Source organism: Lutra lutra, chromosome 8 (genome assembly GCF_902655055.1).
Source record: "Lutra lutra chromosome 8, mLutLut1.2, whole genome shotgun sequence".
In the NCBI taxonomy this organism is placed as follows: Eukaryota; Metazoa; Chordata; class Mammalia; order Carnivora; family Mustelidae; genus Lutra; species Lutra lutra.
In genome coordinates, this window is record NC_062285.1 from 76264397 (window position 1) to 76278246 (window position 13850).

Genomic DNA, 13850 nt, shown 5'->3' on the forward strand with positions numbered 1-13850 from the left:
AGCAGTGCAATTGCTGGGTCATAGGGTAGTTCTATTTTCAACATTTTGAGGAACCTCCATGCTGTTTTCCAGAGTGGTTGCACCAGCTTGCATTCCCACCAACAGTGTAGGAGGGTTCCCCTTTCTCCGCATCCTCGCCAGCATCTGTCATTTCCTGACTTGTTCATTTTAGCCATTCTGACTGGTGTGAGGTGATATCTCATGGTGGTTTTGATTTGTATTTCCCTGATGCCGAGTGATATGGAGCACTTTTTCATGTGTCTGTTGGCCATCTGGATGTCTTCTTTGCAGAAATGTCTGTTCATGTCCTCTGCCCATTTCTTGATTGGATTATTTCTTCTATGGGTGTTGAGTTTGCTAAGTTCTTTATAGATTTTGGACACTAGCCCTTTATCTGATATGTCATTTGCAAATATCTTCTCCCATTCTGTCAGTTGTCTTTTGGTTTTGTTCACTGTTTCCTTTGCTATGCAAATGCTTTTGATCTTGATAAAATCCCAATAGTTCATTTTTGCCCTTGCTTCCCTTGCCTTTGGTGATGTTCCTAGGAAGATGTTGCTGCGGCTGAGGTCGAGGAGGATGCTGCCTGCGTTCTCCTCAAGGATTTTGATGGATTCCTTTCTCACTTTGAGATCCTTCATCCATTTTGAGTCTATTTTCGTGTGTGGTGTAAGGAAATGATCCAATTTCATTTTTCTGCATGTGGCTGTCCAATTTTCCCAACACCATTTATTGAAGAGGCTGTCTTTTTTCCATTGGACATTCTTTCCTGCTTTGTCGAAGATTAGTTGACCATAGAGTTGAGGGTCTGTTTCTGGGCTCTCCATTCTGTTCCATTGATCTATGTGTCTGTTTTTGTGCCAGTACCATGCCGTCTTGATGATGACAGCTTTGTAATAGAGCTTGAAGTCCGGAATTGTGATGCCACCAACTTTGGCTTTCTTTTTCAATATTCCTTTGGCTATTCGAGGTCTTTTCTGGTTCCATATGAATTTTAGGATTATTTGTTCCATTTCTTTGAAAAAAATGGATAGTACTTTGATAGGAATTGCATTAAATGTGTAGATTGCTTTAGGTAGCACAGACATTTTCACAATATTTACTCTTCCAATCCAGGAGCATGGAACATTTTTCCATTTCTTTGTGTCTTCCTCAATTTCTTTCATGAGTACTTTATAGTTTTCTGAGTATAGATTCTTAGTCTCTTTGGTTAGGTTTATTCCTAGGTATCTTATAGTTTTGGGTGCAATTGTAAATGGGATGGACTCCTTAATTTCTCTTTCTTCTGTCTTGTTGTTGGTGTGGAGAAATGCAACTGATTTCTGTGCATTGATTTTATATCCTGACACTTTACTGAATTCCTGTACAAGTTCTAGCAGTTTTGGAGTGGAGTCTTTTGGGTTTTCCACATATAGTATCATATCATCTGCAAAGAGTGATAGTTTGACTTCTTCTTTGCCGATTTGGATGCCTTTAATTTCCTTTTGTTGTCTGATTGCTGAGGCTAGGACTTCTAGTACTATGTTGAATAGCAGTGGTGATAACGGACATCCCTGCCGTGTTCCTGACCTTAGCGGAAAAGCTTTCAGTTTTTCTCCATTGAGAATGATATTTGCGGTGGGTTTTTCATAGATGGCTTTGATAATATTGAGGTATGTGCCGTCTATCCCTACACTTTGAAGAGTTTAGATCAGGAAGGGATGCTGTACTTTGTCAAATGCTTTTCAGCATCTATGGAGAGTATCATATGGTTCTTGTTCTTTCTTAATGTATCACATTGATTGATTTGTGGATGTTGAACCAAACTTGCAGCCCTGGAATAAATCCCACTTGGTCGTGGTGAATAATCCTTTTAACGTACTGTTGAATCGTATTGGCTAGTATTTTGGCGAGAATTTTTGCATCTGTGTTCATCAAGGATATTGGTCTGTAGTTCTCTTTTTTGATGGGATCCTTTTCTGGTTTTGGGATCAAGGTGATGCTGGCCTCATAAAATGAGTTTGGAAGTTTTCCTTCTATTTCTATTTTTTGGAACAGTTTCAGGAGAATAGGAATTAGTTCTTCTTTAAATGTTTGGTAGAATTCCCCTGGGAAACCATCTGGCCCTGGGCTTTTGTTTGTTTGGAGATTTTTGATGACTGTTTCAATCTCCTTACTGGTTATGGGTCTGTTCAGGCTTTCTATTTCTTCCTGGTTCAGTTGTGGTAGTTTATATGTCTCTAGGAATGCATCCATTTCTTCCAGATTGTCAAATTTGTTGGCGTAGAGTTGCTCATAGTATGTTCTTATAATTGTCTGTATTTCTTTGGTGTTCGTTGTGATCTCTCCTCTTTCATTCATGATTTTATTTATTTGGGTCCTTTCTCTTTTCTTTTTGATAAGTCTGGCCAGGGGTTTATCGATCTTATTAATTCTTTCAAAGAACCAGCTCCTAGTTTCGTTGATTTGTTCTATTGTTTTTTTGGTTTCTATTTCATTGATTTCTGCTCTGATCTTTATGATTTCTCTTCTCCTGCTGGGTTTAGGGTTTCTTTCTTGTTCTTTCTCCAGCTCCTTTAGGTGTAGGGTTAGGTTGTGTACCTGAGACCTTTCTTGTTTCTTGAGAAAGGCTTGTACCGCTATATATTTTCCTCTCAGGACTGCCTTTGTTGTGTCCCACAGATTCTGAACCGTTGTGTTTTCATTATCATTTGTTTCCATAAATTTTTTCAATTCTTCTTTAATTTCCTGGTTGACCCATTCATTCTTTAGAAGGATGCTGTTTAGTCTCCATGTATTTGGGTTCTTTCCAAATTTCCTCTTGTTATTGAGTTCTAGCTTCAGAGCATTGTGGTCTGAAAATATGCAGGGAATGATCCCAATCTTTTGATACCGGTTGAGACTTGATTTAGGACCAAGAATGTGATCTATTCTGGAGAATGTTCCATGTGCACTAGAGAAGAATGTGTATTCTGTTGCTTTGGGATGAAATGTTCTGAATACATCTGTGATGTCCATCTGGTCCAGTGTGTCATTTAAGGCCTTGATTTCCTTGTTGATCTTTTGCTTGGATGATCTGTCCATTTCAGTGAGGGGAGTGTTAAAATCCCCTACTATTATTGTATTCTTGTCGATGTGTTTCTTTGATTTTGTTATTAATTGGTTTATATAGTTGGCTGCTCCCACGTTAGGGGCATAGATATTTAAAATTGTTAGATCTTCTTGTTGGACAGTTCCTTTGAGTATGATATAGTGTCCTTCCTCATCTCTTATTATAGTCTTTGGCTTAAAATCTAATTGATCTGATATAAGGATTGCCACTCCTGCTTTCTTCTGATGTCCATTAGCATGGTAAATTCTTTTCCACCCCCTCACTTTAAACCTGGAGGTGTCTTCGGGTTTAAGATGAGTTTCTTGTAGGCAACATATAGATGGGTTTTGTTTTTTTATCCATTCTGATACCCTGTGTCTTTTGATTGGGGCATTAGCCCATTAACATTCAGGGTAAGTATTGAGAGATATGAATTTAGTGCCATTGTATTGCCTGTAAGGTGACTGTTATTGTATATTGTCTCTGTTTCTTTCTGATCTACTACTTTGAGGGTCTCTCTTTGCTTAGAGGACCCCTTTCAATATTCCCTGTAGAGCTGGTTTGGTATTTGCAAATTCTTTCAGTTTTTGTTTGTCCTGGAAGCTTTTAATCTCTCCTTCTATTTTCAATGATAGCCTAGCTGGATATACTATTCTTGGCTGCATGTTTTTCTCATTTAGTACTCTGAATATATCATGCCAGTTCTTTCTGGCCTGCCAGGTCTCTGTCGATAAGTCTGCTGCCAATCTAATATTTTACCATTGTACGTTACAGACTTCTTTTCCCGGGCTGCTTTCAGGATCTTTTCTTTGTCACTAAGACTTGTAAATTTTACTATTTGGTGACGGGGTGTGGACCTATTCTTATTGATTTTGAGGGGGGTTCTCTGAACCTCCTGGATTTTGATGCTTGTTCCCTTTGCCATATTGGGGAAATTCTCTCCAATAATTCTCTCCAACATACCTTCTGCTCCCCTCGCTGTTTCCTCTTCTTCTGGAATCCCAATTATTCTAATGTTGTTTTGTCTTATGGTGTCACGTATCTCTCGAATTCTCCCCTCGTGGTCCAGTAGCTGTTTGTCCCTTTTTTGCTCAGCTTCTTTATTCTCTGTCATTTGGTCTTCTATATCGCTAATTCTTTCTTCTGCCTCATTTATCCTAGTAGTGAGAGCCTCCATTTTTGATTGCACCTCATTAAGAGCTTTTTTGATTTTAACTTGGTTAGATTTTAGTTCTTTTATTTCTCCAGAAAGGGCTTTTATATCTCCCGAGAGGGTTGCTTTAATATCTTCCATGCCTTTCTCAAGCCCGGCTAGAACCTTGAGAATCGTCATTCTGAACTCTATATCTGACATATTACCAATGTCTGTATTGATTAGGTCCCTAGCCTTTGGTACTGCTTCTTGTTCTTTTTTTTTGTTGTGAATTTTTCCGCCTTGTCATTTTGTCCAGATAAGAGTATATGAAGGAGCAAGTAAAATACTAAAAGGGTGGCAACAACCCCAGGAAAATATACTTTAGCCAAATCAGAAGAGATCCCAAATCGTGAGCGGGGAGAAAGGGGATAAAAAGGGGTTCAGAAAGAAAAAAAAAATATATTAAAAAAGGAAAGCCGATAAAGAAAAAATATAAAAAGGAAAAAAAAATATATATATTAGATAAACTATTTAAAAAACGTTAAAAAAGAAAAAGGTAAAAGTTAAAAAAATTTAGCAGAAGAAGAGAAAAAAAATTGAAAAAGAAAAAAAAATTAAATTAACTGCAAGGCTAAAGAATAATGGGGAGAAAGCCTTGAGTTCTGTGCTTTGCTTTCTTCTCCTCTGGAATTCCGCCGCTCTCCTTGGTATTGAAACTGCACTCCTTAGTAGGTGAACTTGGTCCTGGCTGGATTTCTTGTTGATCTTCTGGGGGAGGGGCCTGTGGTAGTGATTCTCAAGCGTCTTTGCCCCAGGCGGAGTTGCACCGCCCTTCCCAGGGCTGGGCTGAGTAATCCGCTCGGGTTTGCTGGGTTTGCTTTCGGGAGGTTTTGTTCCCTGAGCGCTTTCCATAGAGTTCTGGAAGACGGGAATGAAGATGGCGGCCTCCTGGTCTCTGGCCCAGATGAGCCGAGAGCCCGGTGCCCCACTCCTCAGCATGCCCTCAGAGAACAGCACCCAATGACTCCCGTCACCCTGCCTCCGGCCGCGCTCCGAGCTGACCGAGCCTGCGACCGGTCAAGGTAACCCTGAGCTGAGAGTCACTCCTTGGCTCTGTCTCTGTAGCCGGCTTCCCCGTTCTAATACCGGTAAGCTCTGTGACACTCAGACACCCCCGATCCTTCTGTGACCCTGTGGGACCTGAGGTCGCACTGACCCCGCCTGGGCTTCACCCCAGTTAAGCCTCTGGAGCGATGTCCCTCAGTGGAACAGACTTTTAAAAGTCCTGATTTTGTGCTCCGTTGCTCCGCCACTCGCCGGGAGCTGGCCCCTCCCCCCACGGTCTATCTTCCAGTCGCTTTGGATTCACTTCTCCACTAGTCCTACCTTTCAGATAGTGGTTGATTTTCTGTTTCTAGAATTGCTGTTCTTCTTCTCTTCAATCTCCCGTTGGATTTGTAGGTGTTTACAATCTTTAGACAAGCTATTTAGCTGATCTCCCGCTACCCGAAGTAGTCTCAGCCTGCTACTTCTCCGCCATCTTGATTCCTCCCCCCGCCATAATCTGAGTTTTTAAAAAGAATTTACGTTTACAGATTAATATGCTTCTATGTGCATAAAAGTCCCTGGAAGGAAGTATAATCTGTTAAGAGTAATTTCTTTGGATGAGTAAATCTAGTGAAAGGTAAGCAGAGAGAGGAAACATTTATTTTTATCTATTACTTATTTTTATTAATTTATTATTTAATTTACTTATTTGAATTTATTTCCACCACTTACTTTTTTTTTAGGTTTTTTAAAAAGATTTTATGTATTTATTTGACACAGAGAGAGAGAGAGAGAGCACAAGCAGGGGGAGTGGAAGAGGGAGAAGCCAGGACTCAATCCCAGGACGCTGGGATCATGACCTGAGCCAAAGGCAGATGCTAAACTGATTGAGCCACCCAGGTGCCCTCCAATTTTTTATTATGGCAAAATACACATAAAATGTACCTTCTCAAACATCTTTAAGTGTACCACTCAGTGGTATTACATAAATTCTTAACGCTGAACTACCATCACCATCATCCAATTCTAGAATTCTTCATCTTGTAAAACTAAAACTCTATACCAATTAACAACTCCTCATTCTTCCTTCCCTCTCCCCCTGGCAACCCACTACTCTTACTTTCTGTCTCTCTCTCATTTTGACTATACAAGTATGTCAAATAAATAGAATCACACAGTATTTGTCTTTTTGTGACTAACTCATTTCACTTGAGGCATAATGTCTCATGGGTCATCCATGTTGTAGCACATGGCATAATTTCCTTCCTTTGTGAGGCTGAATACTATTCCATTGTATGCATATACCACATTTTGTAGATCCATCTGTCAATGGACACTGGGTTCCTTCTACATAATAGCTATGTTTGTTTTAATAGAATAATTCTACTACCTAGTCTATTAAAACAAAAGTATTTTAAAGATTTCATTTTATTTATTTGAGAGGGAGAGAAGGAGAGCAAACAAGTCGGGGGAAGTAGCAGAAGGGGAAGGGGAGAGAGAGGGGGAAAGAATCTCAAGCAGACTCCCCACTGAGTGTGGAGCCCGATATGGAGCTCCATCTCACAACCCTGAGATCACCACCCCAGCTAAAACCAAGCGTTGGCCGCTTAACTCAGTCACCCAAGAGCCTCAAAACTATTTTACAGGAGCATTTCCCAAATTGTTTGATCCCACACTCCTATTAGAAAAATATTTCTATCAGATACCATCCACCTATCTCCTACATGGACAGACCACATGGACCAGGATGAGCAGGTAGGTGCATTTCCAGTGTCCTCCTTCCAGAAGTAATACTTCTGGCCTTTGCCTGCCACAGCTCTGTAGCAGCCCTCTCCACATTGTGGTGGGGTAGTCCACAAAACTCATAGTTTCTACCATTCACGAAATCCTGAGCTTCTCATGTCCTTACAGGATATTTAATTCCATTTGTATTAACCTACCATCTCTTACCAACTCAGAACACCTGCACTCTAGGTTCTCGCTAGAGAACACAGCTTCAAACTGTGCTCTCCCTCATCCTGGATATGTGCTCTTACAGATGATTTCACCTCCCATGTCGTTACGCCATGGTGATGTAAGCAGCGCGCAAGTAATGCAAAAAACAAAAGCCCGAAATTCCTCGGTGCCCCTCAGTCCAGCTGTTTGACAAAGAAAAGTGTACCAAAGAAGATGTAAGACGGGGACTATATTCATCTACAAAGGTATCGACCTTTACTGTCCTAAAACATCTGCTTCTATATTAACTGTTTCTAATAGAGATGTAGAAATAGAGTCTGTATCTCACTCAAGATATATGAATTGAGCTGGAAATGATGAAAGTGCCTGTAGCTATAAAACCATGAAAGGCAGGGGAGCCTGGGTGGCTCAGTTGATCAAACATCCAGCTCTTGGTTTCAGCTCAGGTCATGATCTCAGGGTCTTGAGATCAAGCCCTGCATCAGGCTAGGCACTTAGCAAGAGTCCTTGAGATTCTCTCTTTCTCCCTCTGCCCCTGCCCCTCTTCTCAAAAATATAAATAAATAAATAAATAAATCTTAAAAAAAAAAATAAAAAGAACTATGAAAGGGGGGCTCCTGGGTGGCTCAGTGGGTTAAGCCTCTGCCTTCGGCTCAGGTCATGATCTCGGGGTTCTGGAATCGAGCCCCGCGTTGGGCTCTCTGCTCAGCAGGGAGCCTGCTTCCCCTTCTCTCTCTGCCTGCTGCTCTGCCTACTTGTGATCTCTCTCTCTCTCTGTGTCAAATAAATAAATTAAATCTTTAAAAAAACAAAAAACAAAAACCCCCACAAAACTATGAAAGGTATAGATGAGGCAAATGTGACCTTCCTCAACAAATACCAGAATACTAGGATTCAATGACCCTGAGGCTAAAAAGATGGGAGTTGAGGCTGCAATGAACGATAATACACAAGACTGATTTTTTTTCATGCATAAAGGAGTTTTCCCCGCATTTTTCTTCACTTAGACGCAAATGTTTCTTCCCAACTCAGAAGAGCACTATCGGTTTTATTATCTCTCCTAAATGACACGTTAGTTTTATTTGAATGTAGTTACCTACAGTCACAGGCTGTCTTCTTAGCTTTTACACAAACTAGAACAAGTACCTGCAGTTCCCGGTTGTGATTCTCACACAGCAGCTGAAGAAACCGTAGTATGGGCTGCATGATGGCGATCGCAGGGCTCATCGTGACTTCCTCCGCAGACTTTTCCTCAGTGTTTCCCGCTTCCGATCCTGCACACATAATGTCTATTTCTGGATCCATTTCCCTTCGGTAGGCACAGTATGCTTTGGATGTCGCTGAAGAAGCTTCTGTTAATTGCCCTTTCATTCCCTCTTTCAAAAGTAATGATGAATCTCTTACTGAAATTAAACAGTATTCTTATTTATTTCTGAAGGAACTTCCTTTTGCTAATTAAAAAACAAGACAACGGGTTCCCAAATTCTCTAACAATTGAATTAAAAATCACTTGACACAAGGTGCAACAATTTCCCCCCAAATAATCTGAAGTAGCAACTAAAATATGAAATTTGCATAGGACATTAAAAAAAGGATGTTAATGCTTTGCCAATTTTAGAAGGGCTTGTGTCTTTCTGATAAATATAAAATACCAGAATTCTTGAATACAAGAAGGTGGGGAAAATATGGCAAACTTCAAAACCTTAATGCTTATATGATTTATATTTATTTCGTCAATGACTTTTTTATTCCAAATATCAAGAATCTTTCATTAAAGTATGGTGCTGTAATTTCTATTCTTCTTTTTTTTCAAGATTTTATTTATTTATTTGACAGAGAGAGAGAGATCACAAGTAGGCAGAGAGGCAGGCGGGGGTGGGGGGTGGGGAAGCAGACTCCTTGCTGAGCAGAGAGCCCGACGTGGGGCTCGATCCCAGGACCCCGAGACCATGACCTGAGCCAAAGGCTTATTAGCCCAGCCACCCAAACACCCTTGTAATTTCTATTCTTAAAGTTTGGACTTCACTAATGCTCCAAAGGTTTGGGCAACTGGCTCTTTACTGTGAACTCCACAATAAAGCCAACATTTTCATGTCACTAGTTACTTTGCTCTGATAATCCCTTGTTTGAGTTTGGTCCTGCACAGCTGTTTCAAGGTCAATCCTGTGGCCATGATAATTTAAGAGTGGAGCTCCACACATGGAACCACAGTTGGGAGAGTGAGACCAAGGTAAGTGAGATGACAAAGATCAGTGAGATTTACAAGTTGTGTGCCCTTCTGTTCTCTCTATACCCCCAAGTACTCAAATATTTCTTTACCTCTCATTCGTGGACCAGATGTCATCAATTCATTGTCATCATCCCTTTTTTTGTTACCTAAGTCTATGGTATTAACTGTCACTGTTGATCTTATCTCTTTCTGAGCAGCCTTCATTCGGTCATAGAGAACTTTGAAGAATTTTTCTGACTTTTTTTGTTCGTGCAACTGCTGGTAGAAGGAATACTGTAAGAAAACATATTTTAAGATATTAATACCCAAGGGGAGAAAAAGAGTGCTTGCATGCTTGAAATAAACATAAACATCACGGATGAAAGCACACATTTATGTGCTGCCCATTATTATTTCATAAATTAGCAGCTTTTACCAGTCTCCTGTACTATTTAGCATATACTAATAATAGCTTATATTTGCTTAGCACTCTCCACTAAAATCTAATATATTTTTGTGTTATTTCATTCATCCTTGCTGAATATTTTATTTGAAAAATTTACAAGGGCATTGCAAAAAGTTGATCCAAAGAGTTCTCTGATTTTTTTACATTACTATAAATTCATGTCTCGATTCAACACATATTTATTGAATGCCTACTATGTGGCAGGCCCTGGCTACTACTAGGGATAGAACAAAAAGGAAAAGCTACCACAATCCCTGCCCTCTGAGTCTGTCACCTAGAGTAGAAAACAGCCATAAATCCAATGAGCTTCCTGTTTTGGTAAATGTGAGTTTACTCAGAGTTACAAAGAGTTATTTTTCTCTTTATCTAAATTACAGTACATTTAATTTAGAATGTGTTACCATGGCAGCCTCACTCACAGGAACCCACTGATAGATACGCACTAAGTTTTTTCGGTACTTCATTAGCTACATTGCTTTGCATGGGGTCTAGGACAAGCCTGCCATAAAATGTATAAAATGGATTCTGCTCGAAGAGTGAATAATGATATAGAAAGGATTCCACACCAAAATGATGATAAAGTATATCACAGTGAGGCAGAAATACTGAACCTTGAAAATACCTGCCTAATCACTGTCTGCTTAGTGACTTATGGACGTGTCCAGAAGAGGTAGGTGATGGGAAAGGTGATACACTCCAGAGAAGATGGAATTTGTACTGGGTGGGGAAACTGTATGTTACTAATATGAAAATCATGGGATAGGCACAATAGATACAATAGAAATAAAGTAAAAAAAAAACTAATAAAGATAATAATTCTAATAACTGTACTGATTAAAAGACAGTTATATAACCTTGATGAGAGAGTGTGAAGAAAACATGTGAAAAACAATGACTCCCAAATCCAGTACAATGAACCATAATCCAATAAATGTAAACAGACAATTTTGGTGAGTGTGCTTCCTGTACATAGGCTTTGCTAAAAGAATGTCAGGAACCATGACCCATGGGTCCTGGGACTTGCAGATAAGATTCTAATGACATCAGGTCTTGAAATGGATGCCTGTCCTGCAATTTTCAATATGGGTAATGTATGAATACAGAGCAATTTATGAAGGCTTAGGAGTTGGATTCATACCTACAAGGGGAAGCTCTAAGCAGGAGGCTAGCAACCCCTCAAGAAAGCAGGGCAAAAAGCCACAGTAACCATAGCAACAACAGTGAAACAGTGAAGCTGGTTCTGTTAATTCAAAGGATAAATGCAGCACTTACAGACCTCTCCAGGCCCACAAATTAAGCTGATGCTTATACCCTAATATTTCCAATATAGTCGGGTTAGGAGGTGAGAAAGGAGATTCCAATATATTAATGAGGAAGTTACAGGAACTTTGTGGCTCTATTAAAGCAAAGTTTTATAATTTATTTAGTGCCTTGAAATACATTATCTCATTGGTACTTTCAGTACACCTGTGGGGTTAAACAATAAGCATTCTTATTTCCATTTTTTTTTTTTAAAGATTTTATTTATTTATTTGACAGACAGAGGTCACAAGCAGGCAGAGAGGCAGGCAGAGAGAGAGGAGGAAGCAGGCTCCCCGCCGAGCAGAGAGCCCGATGCGGGGCTCGATCCCAGGACTCCGAGATCATGACCTGAGCCGAAGGCAGCGGCTTAACCCACTGAGCCACCCAGGCGCCCCATCTTATTTCCATTTTATAGATCAATATGATAAAGTTTACTGAAGGTAAATGACTTGCCCAACATTACGTAACTAGTAAGTGGTAAAGCTAGGATTTAAATCTAGATTCTCTGAGTCTAAAACCTTAAATTTATTAAAGTAACCTCTTAAGCTCAAAATAACAGGTTACTTACACAGACCCCATCTTTTTAAAATCAGGGCATTACAAAGCTGAACAGTATGACTTTAATAAGATAAAAAGCATGTTTTATATAAATGTGTATATAATCTCAACAGGCAGCATACGGATTTCTCTTGTGAAAGATACGGTTTTTTTTTATTAGGAAACTGCTTTCACAAGCTTCAGAGTATAAGGGGAAACTCTGAGGTTTTTTCAGGAACCAACAGTGATGGGTCAACAATCTGTGTGACAGAGGAAGGACTTTCCCCCAAGAAGGATGGGGGACCAGAAGAGGGAAGGCAGAAAAGGAAAATGAAGGGAGGAACTGGAGAGATGGTGTAAGCCTAGGGCACCCATGCAGGGTGAATCAGCCAGCGAAATCTCCCAGGCATCAGGAAGTAAAATATTGTTTCAGAAAGGAGATATTTAGAGTGCCTCAGAGCACGGACCCTGGAGCCAGACTGCACGGGTTTGAGTCCTGAGTCTATCTGTAACAAGCCATGTGAGCTCAGCAAGGAGCTCCGACTGTCTCAGATTCTTCTCTGGTAAGGTGAGTTAACACAGGTTACCTCATCAGTTGTTGTGAGAATTAACCAAGTCAGTGCATGTAAAGCACAAAGCACAGTGCCTGGTATTTAGCAGGCATTGCTTTCAATAGCGTCATGAAAAATATAAACTGGCTTATGTAGCTTGGAGGGTATAAATTAAAGAAGGGAATCAGATTCCTACAGAAGCAGGGCTGTCAAACATTAGTGCCTAAGGGCCCTGTGAGAATGTAACACCCACCCCACCACCTTCCACCCCCTGCCCCTACCCCTCTCTACACCCCCCTCCCCCCACCCCTGGGGATAGGCAGGAGTCTTGAGGAGGAGTGGGTTTTAGAATGCTCAAGGGCAAGTAATAGGATTCAAGCTGACCTCGGTTAGACCTTCCAGAGACATAGCTGCTATGTGAGTTATATAAAGTGATGTAGAAAACTGACAAACCTAAATAGGGGTGGCTAGTAAATGACATTGTTAGAACCCATCTTTAAACAAGGCTTTCACATACAAAAATAATTTAATGCTATTTCATCAACAAATATTTGCTGAATGGTGATAAAGCACATAGCTAGAAGAACTAGGACATGATCTACTTCGAAAGAGATGAAATTTAGCTAGAGAGGCAAAATGTCATTCAAATAAAACAAAGTTGCATAGGCAGAGTACCAAATGGATATTAAGGAAACAAATGTTATGGGAGCTCAGATAAAGGAGTGGTTGTCAAGGCTCGAGCCAGATGGGGAAGACTTTGTGAAGTGGGTAGAATCTGATTCAAACCATTCATTCATACAGCCAACACTCCTAAACATTTATTAGGCCAAACATGGGGTCAGACACATGGGACACAAAGATGACCATCATGTGGTTTCAATTGTTAAGGTTTCATAATTTGCTAGACCAAGCCTGACACATCCATGAAAAGGCACAATCAAGTGGCAGAAATGCCACTGAAGACATCTGCAGGATACAGCAGGGGCATGCGGCAACTAGTGGACAATTCTGCCGAGTGGGACATGGGATAGGAAAAGCCTTCCAAGGGAAGTTCATGGGTTGGGTCCTCCTAGAGGAGAAAGCAATGTGAGAAATAGCATGATACATATGAGGAACTAGGAAGAGCTCAGTGTAGCTGGTGCACGGGAGAGAGGATGGAGGAGGGAGGAGGTGGAATAAGGAAGGAAAATATGAAGAATGAAGAGATGAAATCATGAAAGATCTTATGGACTGTGTTAGGGAGTTTTTGCCTTTATAGGGCAACTGACTGACTTTAAGCAGGAGAATAACATGTGTTTTTGGAGAGGTATCTTTTGGAGGCAGAGTGGAGAATGATTTGGAGAAGTGAAAAACCAGGATCAGGGATACCTCCCAGAAGACCTAGTGGCCCAGAAAAGATAAGAAGGCTGGGAATGAGGGTTGGCTATGCAGAGGTTGAAAGCAGACTATGGATATAATAGTTGTGAACAGGGCAGAATCACCACAGAATGGCCTTCAATGAGATGCTCAGGAAGGTAGTGAGGGTGAGTTAGCTGAGGTCAAGGTGGGCTTTCAGCTTCCAGCCAGATATCTGAGTG

The 13850-nt window shown here is 40.6% G+C and overlaps 1 protein-coding gene across 2 annotated transcripts in view; it reads right to left on the minus strand.

Annotated features, from left to right (window-relative positions):
• Positions 1-13850, minus strand: part of ITPR2 (inositol 1,4,5-trisphosphate receptor type 2) — a 491082-nt gene that overhangs the window by 147234 nt on the left and 329998 nt on the right. For both annotated transcript variants that reach the window (XM_047741839.1, XM_047741840.1), the window contains exons 40-41: positions 9528-9711; positions 8355-8611 (exon numbers count right to left, since the gene is read on the minus strand). In XM_047741839.1, coding sequence (XP_047597795.1) covers positions 8355-8611; positions 9528-9711 — 441 coding nt within the window. The remainder of the gene's footprint in view (positions 1-8354; positions 8612-9527; positions 9712-13850) is intronic.